Source organism: Ursus americanus, chromosome 12, assembly GCF_024610735.1.
Source record: "Ursus americanus isolate L20-20 chromosome 12, mUrsAme1.1.p, whole genome shotgun sequence".
NCBI lineage: Eukaryota > Metazoa > Chordata > Mammalia > Carnivora > Ursidae > Ursus > Ursus americanus.
Window position 1 is genome coordinate 1,714,284 of NC_142138.1, and position 18,757 is coordinate 1,733,040.

General features: G+C 46.1%; 1 protein-coding gene across 2 annotated transcripts; it reads left to right on the plus strand.

The window, feature by feature from the left end:
* The first annotated feature begins 832 nt into the window (after positions 1–832).
* On the plus strand, positions 833–18,757 carry PPIH (peptidylprolyl isomerase H). 2 transcript variants are annotated; one of them, XM_045799819.2, is made up of 10 exons: positions 833–967; positions 1,309–1,373; positions 1,655–1,678; positions 1,952–1,996; positions 2,273–2,315; positions 6,332–6,424; positions 9,904–9,991; positions 10,473–10,513; positions 11,295–11,383; positions 18,579–18,757. In XM_045799819.2, exons 1-9 carry the CDS (start codon positions 902–904, stop codon positions 11,361–11,363), a joined length of 534 nt encoding a protein of 177 aa, XP_045655775.1. In that variant the 5' UTR covers positions 833–901; the 3' UTR covers positions 11,364–11,383; positions 18,579–18,757. The 2 variants fall into 2 exon arrangements, with proteins under 2 accessions (XP_045655775.1, XP_087721913.1); XM_087865787.1 differs by lacking the exon at positions 1,655–1,678.

Consider the following 18,757-nt stretch of genomic DNA (forward strand, 5'->3'; position numbering starts at 1 on the left):
TCCCTACTATGGGCTATTCAGTAGTAGGCATTAGAGCTACACCTGTGAAGACAGTTTCTGCTTTCCTGGAGTTAATATGCTATTAGGTTGGAAGGTAGGTATGTGTGTGTGACAAGGACACAGAGGTGGGGAGACAGACTATATAATTTTGGAAGGTGAGTGGCATGAGGAAAATACACCAGTGGTGCATCTGAAGAGTGACCACAGGCAGCTTCAGTTTGAGTGGCCGCTGAGCTGAGGCCTGAGCTACAAGCAGCACTCCCTACCTTCATCAAGATCTAGAAGAGTATTAAAGACAGTTAACAGCTAGTACTAAGACTCTAAAGAAAGTATCAATCTCCATGATTGATATGGGGACAGGAAAAGCCAGAGTATCATGACTGAGGGTGATACAAGGCCAGGTAATGTAAGGCAGGCCTTTGTACGTAAGGGATTGATTTTATTATAAATATGGGAAGCCAGGGATGATTTATACGCAGATTTATTTAAAAAGCTGTAGCTGCTCTGCAGGAATGAGTTGTAGGTGACAAGAGTGGAAGCTTGTGGCAGAACTAGAACTAAAATTCTGGTGCCCTGACTTAACTGAAGAGCTACATATGCCAGGCTGTTCCAAGCGCTAAGGATTAAAAAATTCTTCCTTCGTGGGGCTCAGAGACTGATGCCCAGAGATAAGAAACCGCATACATGGTGGCTCAGAGGTCCTGGCCCCGCCTACTGCCGCAATGTCCAGTTTGGGCGCAGGAGGTCGAGAGCGCTCCGCCGCCGGGGCGGGGCGGGACTTCCGGGGGCGGGGTCTGGCCTCGGTTGGCTCTTCTTGCGCCTGCGCAGTCCAGTAAATTCGCAAAGCGGGGATTAGGTTCGCCGGAACCCATGCCCCGTCTTCTGCTTCCGGGTCGGAGCCATGGCGGTGGCAAATTCAAGCCCTGTCAATCCCGTGGTGTTCTTTGATGTCAGCATTGGCGGCCAGGTGAGGCCCAGGCCGCCACTGCGCCGAAGGGACACTGCACGGGGTCAGCCGGGAAGATCTCACCCACCCAGGGATAGCGGATTCAAGAATCCAGGAAGCGAAACTGGACCAGACCCTACCGACTTGCGGGGCAGGGGCACGGGAGCGGGAGGAGAAGTCTTGCCCATCCTAGCGCCCCGCAGAGGGAGGGACTGGGCGGCACGGAAGGAGAGACTATGGAGGCGGAGGTGGAAGAGACCGAGTGGCATGCGGGAGAGAGGGGTCGGCCCCTTCAGTTCCCTGCTCGCTGAGGCCTTCATGGTCTTGGACCGGGCATTCTGACCATCTCCCGCCGTTTGCAGGAAGTTGGCCGCATGAAGATCGAGCTCTTTGCGGACGTTGTGCCTAAGACGGCCGAGAATTTTAGGTAAGGAGATGTTCCAGACCTGCTAAATTGACCGAACCAGAAGGTGGATCCGGAACGCGTTATCCTCTGCCTGCCTCCGTCCGTCCGCTCTCTGCCCTTGAGATCGGAGTCACCGTTTTTACTCTTCCCATATCAATTTTGTTGTTAATTTGTATGCTTAGGTGTGTGGACATCGGCTGGTGGGCTTGCTGGCGCGAATGTCTGTGCTCCCCATCCCCACCCCATTAGGGGCGCCCTCAGCTGTGATGTCATGGTAACTGAATCACTCTTTTCCCTTTAAGGCAGTTCTGCACTGGAGAATTCAGGTCAGTCTCAGACGTGGTTGATTTCTCTGCTTGCTCTTGAAGGGTGTCCTGGGGCTGCGGTGGGGTTTTGGGGAACCACCGGCCCGCCTTGAATGATTGCTGGTGACAGTAACAGAAGGTAATAGTCCAAGGGTCTGTCTTCAGTTCATTTGCCTTCTTTATCTCTCTTCTCCCAACCATCTTTAGGGGAGTCCCTTGGCGCTAGTGGGTGGTAAACTGGATAGGCCTATGATTACCTGTCGTCATTCCAAATTTCTTTCTTTTTGGTTATAGAAAAGATGGGGTTCCGATAGGATACAAAGGGAGCACCTTCCACAGGTAAGGCCTTGGCAAGCCATCCTACAGACTTTTAGAGTTACTTCCTTGGGGGTAGTTCCCCCTTCATCTCTTTAGAGGGAAATAAAACCATAGGATAATTCCTAGGTCTTGAGAAAGAATGTTTTTGTGAACTCCACAATTGATTTGAAGGCTTATTAAAAGCCAAAGTAATAAACATTTTATTTTTAAATCAATGTTAATCTAAAGTATAATGACTAAATCAATGTTTTTCTAAATGACGAACCTTGTCTCAGGATCCTTTATTCTCTGTTTCAGGGTCATAAAAGATTTCATGATTCAGGGTGGGGATTTTGTTAATGTAAGTACTATTTCTTTGCTATCAAAGCCCTATAGGAATATTATTTTTTGTTATTGCTGTTACTGCTATTTCTACTACAAGGCCCAGTCCTAAGGTTTGAAATAGCCAAGTTTGATGGGGGGGTGGGGGTGATAGGAATGCCCTTTAGAGTTGCTGGCTACTACTCTTTATACCACTAGATGACAGACATCAGCACTCTGAGTCACTGACTCCCGTATCTCAGCCTTTTAGGGCCAGGAACCGGACTTTCCCAGCACACCTCTAGATGATCCATGAGAGATACAAACTAGTCAGTCACATGAAATTTGGGTAGAAATCAGATGCAGTTTTTGTTTTTTTTTTCTAAATGGCAGTAAGTCCTTTTTCAGTGAGCTCAGTGCTTATGCTGTAATTCCCTTCCACCTCTGGTATCACAGTGCCTGGGAAGCTAAATTTTTCATCACAAATCGATAAGTGGGCAAAGGATCAGAGCAACAGAGGTAGATCATTCTGGAGGGATGTTTCCTCTATTTACTAGCAGAGCACAGTAGACTAGTTCTTCACTTTGAAGCATAACTTTCTTGTTATGTTCTAGACTGTATGCGTCTCTCATACCAAGCCTCTTCCCCTTCCTCTGCCCTTGGAGGGTGTTGAATAAATCATAACTCTTCTTAACCCTCCTTTCGTCCTTAGCTAACCACTTGCATGCATGTGCATGGTGGTCTTATTAATATCATTTGGTTAGTCATACTGCTATTTTCTTGAATCTGGAAGAATGTCTTATGTGTATGTTTATTTAGTTTAACTCTTAGGAGTTTTTAAAGACCTATTTCCTGTCTAGGTAAGGTTACAAAGTGGCAGATTTTAGGTTGAACCAGGCTTTTCATTTGTTTCATATGTGTGATGTTGTAAAACTGGGACATTTCACTAGAAGATTCCAGAGTTTTGTTTTCTCTCTAAAGAATGGAAAATAGGGGTGCACTAGGGCTGTGTTTCTCATGTAGCACTAGGGGTTTGGAATCAAATAACTTCTCCCTTTAAACAGGGTCTGTCCTTGCCATTTCACCTCAGTCACTATCATCTGCTTCCCTTATTTATGTCACTTGTCCCTCTAGGCATTTAAGTTTGCAACCCCTGGCTACAACTGATGATAGTAGGGCTGGGGCGACTGTATACTTTGTGTTAGCTGGTGAGAAGGGCTAAGAATCTATTCTCTGCCTTCTTTTCTTTCTTTCCACACGCTCCTATATAGCCATATTAACAGGGACAGGACCAGCTTTTTACTGGTCATTGCCAGGCACATCCAGTCTCTTGCTGATAGCTCCAGGGTCAAACAGCATAGTTGGTCAGCCAGAAGGCTGAGTGTCAGCAAGAAACAATTGTTCGGAGTCACTCTTAGGAAAGAAAAAAACAGAATGAGCAAGAAGCAGAAGTAGGATTTGAGACCTTCTAAAGTGGGACCCAGAATATATGTTTGTTTTAATAATTTTTTTTTGGTTGCAAAAGTGCAAAAAAGAAAATAAGTCATCTCTCAAGGAATCTTGCTTCTCAAGAATATATTCTTGGCATTTTAGCTTACAGCTGTCAGTCTTATCATTGCATATGTATGTGTGTCAAATAGAATTTTTTTTTAAGATTTTATTTATTTATTTGACGTGGGGCTCAATCCCAGAACCCTGGGATCATGACCTGAGCTGAAGGCAGATGCTTAACCAACTGAGCCACCCAGGCGCCCCCCCAAATATAATTTTTTTTTAAAGATTTTTATTTATTTGACAGAGAGAGAGACAGCCAGTGAGAGAGGGAACACAAGCAGGGGGAGTGGGAGAGGAAGAAGCAGGCTCCCAGCAGAGGAGCCTGATGTGGGGCTCGATCCCAGGAACCTGGGATCACGCCCTGAGCCGAAGGCAGACGCTTAACGACTGAACCACCCAGGCGCCCCCCCCCCCAAATACAATTTTTAATAGACTTAAGATCATGTATATGTTTTTATTTTTTTATACTTAATAATTGTCTACATTTTCCCTTGTCATGAAGTCATTCTTTGTAATAGCTGCTTAATATTCCATTGTGAGTAGGTAACAAATTTATTTGATCAGTTCACTATTGCTAAAAATTTAAATTGCTTTTATTTATTTTATAAAGATTTTATTTATTTATTTGAGAAAGAGAGACAGAGGGAGAAAGAGAGAGCACGAGTTGAGGGGGGCAGAGGGAGAGGGATAAGCAGGCTCCCCGCTGAGCAGAGAGGCCGATGCAGGGCTCGATCCCGGGACCCTGAGATCATGACCTCAGCTGAAGGCAGATGTTTAACCGACTGAGCCACCCAGGTGCCCCTCTTTTTAAAAAATATTTATTTATTCATTTGATTTCTTTTTAAGATTTTATTTATTTATTTGAGAGCATAAGCAGGGGGAGTGGCAGAGAGAGAGGGAGAAGCAGGCTGCCTGCTGAGCTGAGGGCAGGCGCTTAACCAACTGAGCCACCCAGGCATCTCTATTCATTTAATTTTTAAGTCGCTTTCTGTTGTTTGCTCTGAAAATTAATTTTGTCATTTTCCATACTCTGGCTCCTGGAGAGCAATAAATAATGTTATTATAGAGAAGGATGTGAGAAGTGATCTGCCCCCCAGGTTTATTGGGAAATTGGAAGTGAACTTGTTTTTCTCTTCCTTCTGTATGGACGTAGGTGTTTGTGTGGAGTTAAAGATATAATAGCTCTCATTTATATAGTGCTGTATCAGTTGCAAGGTCTTTTCGGATTGGATCATCATGGCAGCAGTGTAAAGAGCAGGTTTCCTCTTCACTCGATAGCTGAGAGAAGCGAGGCTCAGTAGTACGAAGTGACTTTCCCAGCTCATAAAGGATTGATCCGGAACTCACATCCAGATCTTTCTACTACACAGAGCTTGGTTTTAATTAATTTTTAATCAAATAAAGGTTTGATTTTGACAGTTTTTTTCCTTGTCTGGCTTACGTAAATCCCCTTTGGTAATCTTTGCCCCAGTAAAGGCCCCTTGATTCTGCCCTATGTCAGTGCTTTCCGTTTCTGCCACGCACCCCATATTCGTTTTCTTTACCAACTGGCCGAAAGAGGTTGGTCTTTTGGCACCCTCTCAGGAATTCTGTTTAAGGTACTACAAGTATGGCTGTGCCAAGTTGCTTTATTGCCCTGACTTAAGTTGGCTCACCTGAAAAATGAGGAAGATAGTAGTGCTTATTCCATGTAGTTACTGGAAGAACAAAGAGATAATGCTAATAAAGCTAGTTTCAGTAGAAATTGGGGGTTTATGATAGGGTGTTTCAGGACACCCAAAGGAAGAAACAGAGCTAGGAACTGGAAAGCCACATAGAACCAAGGCAGTCCTTTTTTTCTGTTTCTCCAATGCTCTCTGTACATGTGTAGCCTTCTCTTTCTGTTCTCCAGTCCACTTTGCAGAGGATGGTCACTGCCAGCTTCCAGGCTCACATGATAAATTCAGCCTCAAAGAGGGCATCCCCAGTCCTCCTTCACAATTCCCAGAGAAGGAACTTTAGTGGGCCCTGCGTTAGTTGGGCATCCTCCCCTGGACCAGTCAGCTTTGGTCAGGAGGCTGGTATCTGTACAGACGAGGCTTCCAAGAGCCCATCCACCTGCTTAGCTTGGGGGCATAGGGATAGTGGTCAGTTAAGTGGGTAATTTTCTATGACTACAGGCATGAGAGTCTTTGGGAATGGCAAGGATTATGTATGTGATCATTGTACTGTTGTTCCCTACTCTGCCTGTGTCTTAACTGAGCTTTCTAGAGGCCCAGCTGTGACCTGTTTTACCCAATCTGTGCGATGCCCTGGCCAGTGTGTGGGCTGCAGGTGCCTTGAATGGGGCTGGCTTTGATTGTAAGATAGGGTCCAAGAGGTGTGACTTGCAAAGTGACCTTCAAGAGGAAGAGTGCACCTTAAAAAAGTTGGCTGTGGTGCAGCAGCATTCCTCCTCTGGGTTCGGGGAGGGGCAGGGGGCAACGCTCAAAACTTGCTAACACTTCCTTTTTCTCTGCTCAGGGAGATGGTACTGGAGTTGCCAGTATTTACCGGGGGCCATTTGCAGATGAAAATTTTAAACTTAGACACTCAGCTCCAGGCCTGCTTTCCATGGTAAGTAAGGTCCAGTCAAGGTTTTGGGTTAGATTTGTATCCGGCAGGTTTCTGGGCCCTTCTTGAGGCCCAGTGCCGTGTCTTAGGATGGAAGCAAATTCTTTACTTCTCTTGCTTGTCCCAGGACTCACCTCTGCCACACTCACCTCCTTCCTCAGGTGGCTTTGATTTTGTTGGCCTGGGTCCCCTAGCAGCCTGGGGAGCCACAATTGAACTCTCTGATGTGTGTTTTCTTACCTTTGTTTGAGCCGGGGTTCATGGCTCGGCATCCAGCCCTGCTGCTCAGAGCCTGGCCAGTTGTGCTTTCAGGACACAGAGTCCATGTGTCCAGCACCTTTCCACTCATGCTGCCTCCTGGCTGGTCCCCCTCTGACCACTTCTCCCCTGAACTGGCACCCGTTCCTACTGAGACCCACTCCCATACCTCACTCTCTTTCTCAGCCCCCTTCCCCGCTCCACTTAACCCCCTCATCTACCCCACTCCTCACTCTCCTGCATGCTCACTCCCCCTTCTTCCCCTTATTCATCCTGCCCTCCTTTTTCCTTACTCATCCCACCTTGCATCCCTCTCACTCTTCAATCCCCTTCCTGCCTCCCCTCATTATCCATTTCCCTAGCAATGCCTCCATTCTCCCTTCTCCAGACCCCATATTAACAGGCACATGCTCTGTCCTGCTTGCCTACCCTTCCACGGATCTTCACAGGCATTTATCAAGTGAAGGTTTACTAACTCCCACTCTGTTTCAGGCCTCAGGGTAGGTACAAGGGTATAGACCTGATCCCTGCCCTTGCCACACTTAACATCTAATGAGGGAATCACACATGCAAACTGACAACCCCAGCGTAATGTAATTCACACCACCACCTGTTAAGATGCGGGCCCCTCAGGGTATGTAAAAGTACCAGGAGGGCCCATGGAATGAGAGTCATTACTCTGAGGGGTCAGGCACGGCTTCACAGAGGAGAGTGGCATGGTCAAGGGACAGAAGGTGAGGAAAGATGAGAACATAGGATATGAATGGGGGAGGGAAGGGCCAGTAGAGACACTGGAGAGGAAGGTGGGTCTAGCTCAAGGGCTTTAAATGCCAAAATTAGGATGAAGTGTGTGGGCTTTCTTCGTAGGTTACGGAGAGCCGTGTGCTTTTTTGAGCAGGGTTCACCAGCTTCGTGGTTTAGAGGGAAGCCCCTGGCTGCAGTGTGAGTGGCAGATGGGAATAGAAATTGGGGGCAGAGAAGCCAGTCAGGAGGCTGCCATGAGAATTGGGCGAGACCTGCCCAGCAAACAGTGTGCAAGCCCCCTTTTCGGAAAGCCAGGCTGGGCAAGCGCAGGTAAATGCTGCAGGAGTAGCTTAGGTGGGCTTCAGTCTTCTCCAGGAGGGCTAGAACCTTCTAGCGGCATGCCATCTATGCAGGAGTCAGAAAAATGAAAGGAAATGTTGGTCTGTGCTCTCTCAAGCTGACCCTGGCGAAGTTGTACAATCACAGATCACGTGGCACAATTGTTTTTGTTTCCATCCTCCCCTAAATCCTAAATTCCTCAAGGGCAGGGACTGGGCCTCAGTGGTCTCCAAGCCCTTTTCCTGATACAGAAAGGCGCGATGCAGATACCAACGAAGGAACAAAAGATCATCAGAACGATGGCTAACATTTATTGGCCAGTTGCTCAGCAGGCACTGTATTTGCATTAGTTCACTTTAATCCTCTCAACATCCGTTTGAGGTAGGTACAAATGAGAACACTGAGGCCCAGAGAGGTCATGTGACTAAACTGCGGTCGCATGGTCCGTGGTGGAGCTGGGACTCCAGCGAGGTTGTCATCCGGCTCCAGGGCTTACTCTTGAGAGCAGTAGGCTGTAGGGCCTGAGACAGTGAGTAAATGCGTGGCTGAGGGCAGAGAGTGTCCTCGGAGCCGGTAAAGGTGTATGACCTCTCTCCCGCCGGCTTGCTCATAAAGGCTCATACACTGGCAGCACGGTAGATTGAGTGACTGCTCAATTGGGGAAAAGAAGGAAGCAAAGAATTGGGAGCCATGGGAAGTCTGTCCCTCATCCCGCAGCGTGTGCCTTCTCTGACTGGCTCAGACATTCCCTTGCTTTGGTGTAGGAGTTGTTCGTAAATCCACGCACAAAACCCGAAAGTAGCCCCATCTTACATGGGGCACTTCTGAGTATAAAATAAAATCCCTAGTGAGGTAGTGAGCACGTTCCCCTGGCCAGTGTCATGAATGTATTTCATACACGCTTTTATTCCTGCAGCTGAACACAGAATCAACCAGTTTAAATCTATGAAGCGTCCTATTACTGCTGGTGACCTACCTCATAATTTCCAGTCCTGCCTCGGTCATGTTAATCTTACAAGACCTGTGATTTTAATAGTACTCTCGGTTTCCCATCGTCTACTCCTTTTGTCCAAAACAAGGGAAGTATGCAATAAAATGTTCACAGAGACAGACACGGTCACAAGGCAGTTCTACTGAAAGGTAACGTGGACTTGGTGACGCACAAAAGCCTGAGTTTAGCATATTAAAGGCAGCTCCGGGTATCAACGTAGAAAGTACAAAAATACACTTCATAAGAAAGTCAAATATTGCTTTTCGAAGTGTCCCCGTGCACCGTAATCATCTCCTGTTCTTTTATACGGCATTGTGAAATGTAATGATGTAGAAACAGTTTCAAGGGAGGACATGGGATACGGCTAGAGACTTTCAGTTTCTCAATTAAGAAAATACTTCTTCGTGTAAAATTCAATAAGAAAGGATTTGGCGTGTAGCTGTACAAAGCAAACATTCCTGATTAAATGTGGTCTTTTTCCAGCATGGCCCTAACAGAGCAACTTCTCTCACCTTCTTAAAGTCTTTTATTACCATTGTTATGGTGCGGCACAAAGCGATTGAGATAAAAGAGCTTATGGCACAGGCAACAGGCTTTTTCTCCGTGGTATCTAACTTGTGACTGTAATCCAGGGATAACCAGTGTTGGATTAAATACAGCAAATCAGTCCCTGTGAACAGTTGTTCGCGTTTTAAAAATTCACGCTGCAGGAGAACTGTACTTTATTCAGGGATCTAGCTCCTTGAGGGCAGTGATTACGTATCCTGTTTATCTCCATACCCTTGGATCCCAGCTCAGGACCTGGCTTATGGTAGGTATTCAGTAAGGTTTGCTGAAAGAAAGGAATCAGGGCTACAGGCTCTTTTGGGAATCTTTTTTTTTTTTTTTAAAGATTTTATTTATTTATTTATTTGTCAGAGAGAGAGAGAGAGAGCACAAGCTGGGGGAGCGGCAGGCAGAGGGAGAAGCAGCTCTCCGCTGAGCAGGGAGCCCGATGCAGGGCTCGACGCCAGGACCCTGGGATCATGACCTGAGCTCAAGGCAGATGCTTAACCGACTGAGCCACCCAGGCGTCCCCTCTTTTGGGAATCTTGCCCTTCGGGTAGCATGGCCGGGAAGACTCACTGAAGGTACACTTGGTTTTTGTCAGGCAAACAGTGGTCCCAGTACAAATGGCTGCCAGTTCTTCATCACCTGCTCTAAATGTGATTGGCTGGATGGGAAGCACGTAGTGTTTGGTGAGTCCTATTCCTGTCCCAGAGTCTGGGCCCCATTCACACAGAGTGGGACTTCCAAAGGAGCCAGTCCTCAGACTGTAGTCCCCAGAGTGCTCGACTGATGTGACTGCTCTGGGAAGGTGGAAGTGGTGGGAGGTGGGGAGGAGTGTGGTTAGAGCACTAGAGGAAAGGACAGAGGGGCTATCTCATGGAGGTGTAAACGCTGAGGTGATCGTATGTCTGGGAGGGAAACCCGGATGGTATCACTTAAGAAATGCCACACAGAGAGAGCGCGGTACAGTAGGGCTTTGCAATCACCCAGACCTAGTACTCCACTCCTTCCTACCTGTGATTTTGGGCAAATTATTTCACTTTCATCAAATCTCAATTTTCTGATGGGAGTATGAGGATCAAATGAGATGCTGGCTAAGAGTGGACATGGGAAGCTGGAAAGTGCTATGCAAATGAGAATGATAAAGTCTAGCTCGTACTCTTCTTACAGGAAAAATCATTGATGGACTTCTAGTGATGCGAAAGATCGAGGTGAGCCCTGTTTCGATTTCCTCTATCTTGGCCGTTCTGGTCTAGTAGCATGAGTGTATCAGGCCCCGTCTGTACCGCCTGCAGTTACAGGGGCTCCCTCAGGAGGGGCGAGGAGTAATAAGGACGAGTACTGGCCCCTCCCCTCCCTGTTTTCTTGGCTTGTGAGTTTGCCTCTCTGATGCTCACCACAGTTTGGCCTCTGGCGGCCCCTTCACCTACTTGACAAAACCCAGCTCAGCGGTGAGTGCAAGACCCTCAGTGACCTGGCCCCACCACCTCTCCACAGCCCCTTCTGCCGCTTCTCCTCTGAGGTCCACTCGCGCCACACTACTAGCTCTTCTCCAAACATGCCGTACACATTCCTGCCTCCTGCTCCTTCCTGCCTCTCAGCGTCTGCTTGTGCTGTCTCCTCTACTAGAATGCTCTTCTCCTTTCTTTTGCCCCTGGTGGGATCCCATTCATCCTCCTAGGCCTACCTCAAATATCTCCTGTTGTGTGAATCCTTCTTGACCTGTTTAAGTGTGGTTGCTTCCTCTGCCCTGTTGTGTAAACTCTATCTTATAACTTACTGCATTGTTACATATCATAGGTTCAATTTTTCTAAATGTGGGACATTTTCTGTTTGATCTGGATTATCTTTACCCTTCTGCTAGGACATGGACTGTTATCATTTCAGTCCCTGAGTCCTCAGTCCGTAGCACAGGGCCTGGCAGGTATCAGTACATGTTTGGTGAGCGTGTGTGGCTGAGCAGATGAATCTCCACTGTGCTTTCTCTCCTAGAATGTTCCCACAGGCCCCAACAATAAGCCCAAGCTGCCTGTAGTGATCTCACAGTGTGGGGAGATGTAGTCCAGAGCAAGACTGATCAGGTACGTGTGTCTTTCTCCTCCTGGTTAGGAGTCCCCAGTGAAGACAGCATGGTCTAGTGGAAGGAACTTTAGACTTGAAAACATGGGATTGAGCCCCTTTTCCTGTCTATGTGACCTTCGGGAAATCACTTCCCTTTTCTGAGCCTGTTTCCTCATCTGTCAAATGGAGACAGTAGGTATCTCAGGCTCATTGTAAGGATCAGAAGAGAAAGGGTTATTAGGGCACTGTACTTTTCTACCACTTTGTGGTCTACAAAGTATCAACCTGAAAACCAGTAGGTGGTCTCTGACAGCACTGTCAGTCTGTAGTTCCTTCCATTCATTGCACCTGCTGGAAGGCCCTGGCTCCACCCCTGGGTGACTCCCTGCCGGGAGCAGCCTGAGCAGCCAGGAGACACAGCTGTCATGCCTCTCTTGTCAGAACTGATGCTCGGGGCGCCTGGGGGGCTCAGTTAAGTGTCTGCCTTTGGTTCAGGTCATGATCCCAGGGTCCTAGGATCGCGTCCTGCATCAGGCTCCCTGCTCAGTAGGGAATCTGCTTCTCCGTCTCACTCTCCCTTTGTGCTCTCTCTCAAATAAATAAATAAACTCTTAAAAAAAAAAAAAAAAAAAAGAACTGATGCTCATTTCCAGGCCCTGACTTTGTATCTGCCAACCTCATAAGTGAACGCAACACATCTCTCAGCCCGCACAGGCTCACTTCCTTCCCACATTTGCCACTGCCTGCTCTGTGCTGGGTGACAGAGGATTAAAACTACCTCTGTCTTTCAGGAGCTTATGGGGAATAAGACACATTCTCAGAGGTGATCACTAGCAATATGAGTGACCTTGCTAAGTGTTATCAGAGTTCAAGGGAGAAATTGATCACTTCAGCTAAGTGTGGGGTGGTGGTGTTTTGCCTTTCTTTTCTTTCTTTCTTTTTTTTTTTTTTTTTTTGATTTTCAAACCTGCAGAAAAGTTGGAAGAATAGTACACTGAACCCCCATCTCCCTTTCATCCGGATTTACCAGTGGTTAATATTCTTGTGTTATCATTTTACTTTGACGTTGGTTTTTTCTTTCCCTTCTTCCCTCTCCTCCCATTCCCTTTCCTCTCTCCTGCTCTCCTTCTTTCCTTCCTTTCTACCATCGTTCCTTCCATCGTTTTCCTTCATTTCTTCCCCATTTGAAAGTTGAAGACTTCTTGACACTTTACCCCTAAATACTTCAGCAAACAACTCTTAAAACTAGCATCCTACATAACCACAGTAATATTCTTTAATATACATGTTCCAACTTCCCCAGCTGTCCACATAGTAACTTTAATAGCTCTAAAAAAAAAAAAATTCAATGAAGGTTCACGTATTTTATTTGGTCGTTTATTTTTAATTATAAAAGAAACATAATACAATGGCGAGAGAACAGTTCAAGTCTTTGTCGGTGCCCCTCTTTCCCATCCAGTCCCACTTCTGTCCCAGGAGGTAACTGCTTTGTCAGTTTGATGTGTGTCCATCAGGGCCTTTTCTATGCCTATCTTATTTCGGGAGGTTTTGTTTTTCCTAAGTGTCATCATACTATTTTGTTCATTTGTTTTTCATTTGGCAGATGTCGTGAAGACTTTTCCTCTTCCATCACATAAAACTACTTCATGTAAGGGTGCCTGGGTGGCTCAGATGGTTGGGCATCTGCCTTCGGCTCAGGTCATGATCCCAAGGGCCAGGGATTGAGTCCCTTCTTGGGCTCTCTGCTCATCGGGGAGCCGCTTCTCTCTCTCCTCTGCCATTCCCTCTGCTTGTGTTCTTTGGCTCTATCTCACTGTCAAATAAATAAAATCTTTATAAATAAATAAATAAAACTACTTCATGTAAAAACAAAACTAACAATATGCTATGTTTGTAGCATATAGCTTATTTTACCCTTCTCTTATGATTTGAGTAGTTTTAAATTCTGGGTCTTAGTTCTCTATTTTAAATGTTGTGACTGTTTGGTCTGGAACATATTTTAAGCAAAAACTGGCATTGTGTTGCTTATTTTAACTTTGGTGATATCCTTTGTTAAACAGAAGTTCTAAATTTTGATGAGGTCAAAATTATCAGTCTTTTCTCTTACCTTTTGTGGTTTTGTCTTGTTTTAGGAAGGTTCTTAGTATCTCAGATCATAATGTCTTTTGTATTTTTTTTCTAACATTTCTGTGGTTTTATTTATCTACTTTAAAAATTACCTAGAATTTATTTTTCTTTTCTCTCCTTTTTTTCTGAATGGAGATCTAGTCAAATGCCAGACCATTTTAATAACTGTACATACCTCTATCTGGGACTGACTTTGTGTTCATAGCATCTGGCACTTACAGGCATTCATTAAAAATTTATTACATGGGTTAATAGAGAGGGAGAATGCCAGGCATTTTAGGCAGGGAACTGGTGTGAGCAGATGCTGAGGCAGGCATGCACTGACGTATGCTAGAAGCAGCACGTGGTCCTCTCTCTCGTCCAGCCAAATGGTCCCTTTGGAGACACAGTTGACACCCTGTGCTTTCTTTTCTGCCAGTACTGGAGGTCCCTAGGGCTCAGCTTGCTCTCCCCCTTCTGTAGTGGCTGGCATTTCCCTCCTTCTCCCACTTCTTTCTTGGCTGAACCTAAGTCGAGCTACTGGGTCCTCTTCATTCCAAGAGTTGACCACTGACCACTACCGGAAGACAGAGATAAAAAGAATGGTGTTTAGAATTGTTTGATTGGGGCTTCTTTTCCATAGTTTTCTGAGTCCCTTATAGAAAGTTTGTGGAAATCCTTGTTGAGGGCTTGATTGCCGAGGGTGGAGATCACAGCCCTCCCCTCCCCATCTCTTCTTAGCAAAGGGCAAAGTAAACCTTTGCCCCCGTGGAAGCCTCTCTTCTCAGCCTGCAACCCAAGCAGAACAAATTCCACAGGGGCCATTTGACGTTCCAGAGGCTTCTTAGACCAGAACCGTCCAATAGAAATTACTGTCTGTGATGGTGGAAATGTTCTGTATCTATGCTGTCCATCATGCAGCTCCAGCCACATGTGACAGTTGAGCACTTGAACTATGTGGCCGATGTGACTGAAGGACTGAATTTTTAATTTAATTTTAATTAAATATATGTGTGGTACCTCCAGTTCAGTCTCCTACCCGTGACTTGCTCAGAACCGAATCTTTCATAGCTGATACTTAGAGGCAATATCATAATGGCAGTTATCATTTATTGCACGTACTTCTTGTGCTCTAATACTGAGCTAAGAACTTGAAATGTCTCATTTAACTTTACCAAAAATCCTTATCATAAGTTTTAAGGTGTTCGGGGATCTAGGTGGCAGTCTGACCTAAAGGGGCCCCACTTTGGGTTTCTCAGTAATGTGATTTGGGAGAAAGTAAGGAAAAGTGGAGATTAATTCTCCAGGGAGCAGGGTATCATCCCATCATTTTTCTTCCCAGCTGTAAAGCTAAAAGCATCTCTAATTCTATGGGAGTATTTCAGATCCCTCAGATTGTTTGGGGCAGGATAATTGTTGACAGCTAATATCGATGCTGTTTTCAAACCGTACTGGGCAGTATTTCTCAAACTTTAGTGCACTTATGAGTCACCAGGAGATCTTATTAAGATGCTGGTTCTGGCTCAGTGGGTCTGGATGGGGACAGAGATTTTGCATTTCCTTTTTTTTTTTTTTAAAGATTTTATTTATTTATTTATTTGACAGAGATAGAGACACCCAGTGAGAGAGGGAACACAAGCAGGGGGAGTGGGAGAGGAAGAAGCAGGCCCATAGCATAGGAACCTGATGTGGGGCTCGATCCCATAACGCTGGGATCATGCCCTGAGCCGAAGGCAGACGCTTAACCGCTGTGCCACCCAAGCGCCCCGAGATTTTGCATTTCTAACCAGCACTCCGGAGATGCTGATGCTGACTTTGAGTGGCTATAGTGGAATATCAGAGCCTGCTTTTTAATTGAGAAGCCACCATATTCCAATCAGAAAAGACCCAGAAGGAGATCCTGTCTTGGTAGTACCGGTCCAGCAGGAATCTGCTGCATTCAAATCAAGATATCACCTAATCACACATGTGAGGCCTTGTGTCTAGGCGCTGGAAATAGAAGAAGATGGGAAGGAGATAGAAGACCACACAGTGACTTGATCAGCTCTGCCTCCCTAGGAAGCACTTCTAGAACTTCTTCTGGTTTTGCCTTAGGTCCCAACTTTAGTTTTAGTGAACCTGAAGTTTTCTGTACAGCTCTAGATATAGAGACCATGGTTTTATCTCAGTGGATCCTGTGAAAGCTTTTTATGATGCATTTGGTTAGATACACATAAGTGAACCTTGGCCCTCAGGATTCTCTGCTGGAATCTGAACCGGGTTCTTTGCTACTTACAACCACTTGGGGACTAGTGGAGCCTCTGTTTTGAAAGCTTGAGAGTTTCTTGGAAAAGGGAGTGGCTGCGAGCTCTGGCAGCCCAGCTAGTCTGAACTGCTGCTCTTCCAGTTATCCCCAAACCTGGTACCTGTCGCAAGCAGTAGATAGCTTTCTTCTGTCATTGTTTCCCAATCTTCCTAAAGAATTGAATCACTTGGGGGCATTTGTTAAAGCTACTTATTCCCAGATCCCTTCCCTGGAGAGTTTGAGTGAGTGAGTTTGAGGTAGGATCCAGGATGCTATGTTTGTAACAAGCATCTCAGATGCTTCTTACCAGAGAAACATGGGTAATACTGCCCTAGGTAGTGCTGTGATGAGTATCTTTTAACATTTGCATCTTAGAAAAAATGTATAATTAGTGCAACGCATCATTTTACATGGTGATTAAGTTCAAATGTGATTAAGTTAAAAATTCAAATGGTAATTAAGTTAAAAATTAATTGTACCTGTGGGTAGTGGCTAGAACAGTGGGGAAGGTGCTGTTGGAATGACTGAGCTCTAGAAAACACTGTCCCCCCATTCTGGGATTACTCATAGATGTGATATATTCCCGTAGAGGAAGATGTTGGGACATGTTAGTGGCACATGGACGGGTCTTTCATTCTTTCCACAACTACGCACTGAGGGGGTAAAATGGGTCCCATGTTGCAGAAGAGGCTGCAAATTTGAAAAGCCTGGTCCCTGCCTTCAAGGCACTCACAGTCTCTTGGGGAAACTGACTGTGACAGTACAGTAAAGCACTGGACTGGAGGCTTCAGAACGAAGTAAGGAAAGCCGGAATGCTTGTGTCTGCCTCGAGCAGTTTGGGGAGACTACAGAAGAGATGGTGCTGTGGCTGAGTACACGAAAGAAGAGAACTTCTCAGATGGCTGAAACGGGAGAGCGTTCCAGGCAGAGGGAACAGCATGAACAAAAGCAGGAAACAGCAGGAAGTGTCAGGGAAACAGCACCTAATTCCATATGGCCAAAGCAGGAAGGTCTGAAAAGAAAAGGGTAAGAGGTGAGGCTGGAGGAGGCCAGGGCCAGTTGTGAGAACCAGTTCAGGCAGAGACTCATTATGTTATCCTGAGAGTGGGCTTCGGATACTAGGCGCATTTTCCCCCCTGGGGTGAGAGTCCATTGTACTCCAGAGATGGTCAAAAGGGAACCTAGCCTGGTCCTCCAAAAAGAGGCAGGCCGACAGGAGCCGCTGGAGGATCCTGAGCAGAACATTGTGACTAAGTTTTCTTATCCAAAGATGGTTCTGGCAGCAGTGTGGAGGAGAAGCTGAGGCCAGTGAGGTGTCCACTGCAGCAGTCCAGGCGAGAGAAGAGGTTCCACAGGAAAATACAGGTCTAGGGAGCACCAGAGATTTGGCAGCAAATATTTGCATGGTGCTGGGTGTGTGACACTGTTGTTCCCTGCCCTGAAAGACAGAAGCCCTGCCAGCTAAAAAGGAAGGGAGGGGAGAATGGCTTCATTCCAGTCCGATCCAGTACAAAGGCAGAGCTCCCAGGGTGGTCATCAGGTCTCAGGCGTTGAGGTGTGCCAGTTGGTGAACTACCACAGAGCCTTAAAAAAAAAAAAAGGTAAATCTGTGTGTGTTGGCAGATTTCTAGGGTACGTTAAGTGACAAAGTCAAGATTTAGTACATTCGAAGAATTATTTCAGAAATTACTGTAGTGTGAAATATAGCCAACTGTTAGTAATGGTTTCTTGTGTAGTGTAGAGATGGCAAAGAGTTTTTTTCCTCTCCCATTTCTGTTGTCCCATCTATGCTTGAATTTTCTATATTGAGCATAGATCTTATAATAGAAATACATACCGTATATACGTAGTTTTAACTGATCCTAGTTGCTCCCAGCTGCTCCCAGGAGCATGTGGCTAACAGCAGTCTGAATCACTCCCTGGTCCCTCCGTCTCCCAGGTCTAGGCAGTCTGCGGTGCCTTCCTGGGTGCTCCCACAGTACTTGGTTCATCTCCCTGTAGAGCATTTAACTAGCGTATTACAAATGTGTTGGCCTGGTTTTCTCTAGACAGAACTTGAGCCAGGGACCATGCTGACTAACACAGTGCCTGGTCTATGATAGAGCTTAGGTCCTGGAGCACCATGGAACTTATAAAGTGCATTTATGCAGTTCTGTACATTCTGCTTGGGGGCCAGGGTTAAACTCTCTGAGCTTGCAGTGTGACACCAGCATTCACTGTATCCTGGAGGGAAAGGGGTGTGGCCATGTTTAGGGGGAGGGAGACAGAGTAGTTTCTGAGTGTACTCACTCGGTTCTCTGAGTTAAGCTAACTACCAAGGCCATAAACAGAGGGTGTGGACTTTATTTTCTGTATGACACTGGGACCAAAACCGGCAAGGAAGGAAGATTGCTCTTTGTTCTAGAGCTCCACAGAGAGCCATCGAGGTCTGGCAAAAAGCACACAGACTTTGAAGCCAAGTAGACCAGGAAGCCCCATCAAACCATTAAACCCCTTGGGACCCTAGTTTCCTCTTTTGCTTGATTACAGATAATATATACTGCACAGAGTTTATGAAGGGTAAATAAATGAGATGATATGTGTGGCCATAAATGTTAGTTTCTTTCTTTTTCGTTCTTCTGTAGTATACCTCTCAACTTTGTCCTGGGGAACCAAAGGTCTGACCGAGGGCAAGAGTCAGACCAGTTCTGCTGTTTTGGGAAGAGCAGGTTAGGAGTGTAGAGAAGAGCTGGGAGTATCGCCTGTCATGGAATGTCCCCTTCCAGTGCCTCTGAGCTGCTTATCTCTTCCATCCCTAATAGACCTCCACCTCTCTGCCATTTTAGGCCTTCCCTTGCTCTGGGTGACGCTCTTGAGTAAGATAATCCGGATTGGCCCCTGTGTTTGCTTCCGTGCCTGCTGCGGCCCTTTTTGATCAAGAGACCTTGGATGTGTCACAGATACAGAACCCAAGATTTTCTGTTTAAGTTTTTAATTGTAAATAAAGTTTTGTTTTGTTTTGGTA

Excerpts from the sequence above, each read along its gene's own strand:
- PPIH (XM_045799819.2), top strand. The coding sequence starts at position 902 with ATGGCGGTGGCAAATTCAAGCCCTGTCAATCCCGTGGTGTTCTTTGAT. Across the intron at positions 9,992-10,472 it reads TGGGAAGCACGTAGTGTTTG|GAAAAATCATTGATGGACTT; the intron begins GTGAGTCCTATT and ends CTCTTCTTACAG. Across the intron at positions 10,514-11,294 it reads TAGTGATGCGAAAGATCGAG|AATGTTCCCACAGGCCCCAA; the intron begins GTGAGCCCTGTT and ends TTTCTCTCCTAG.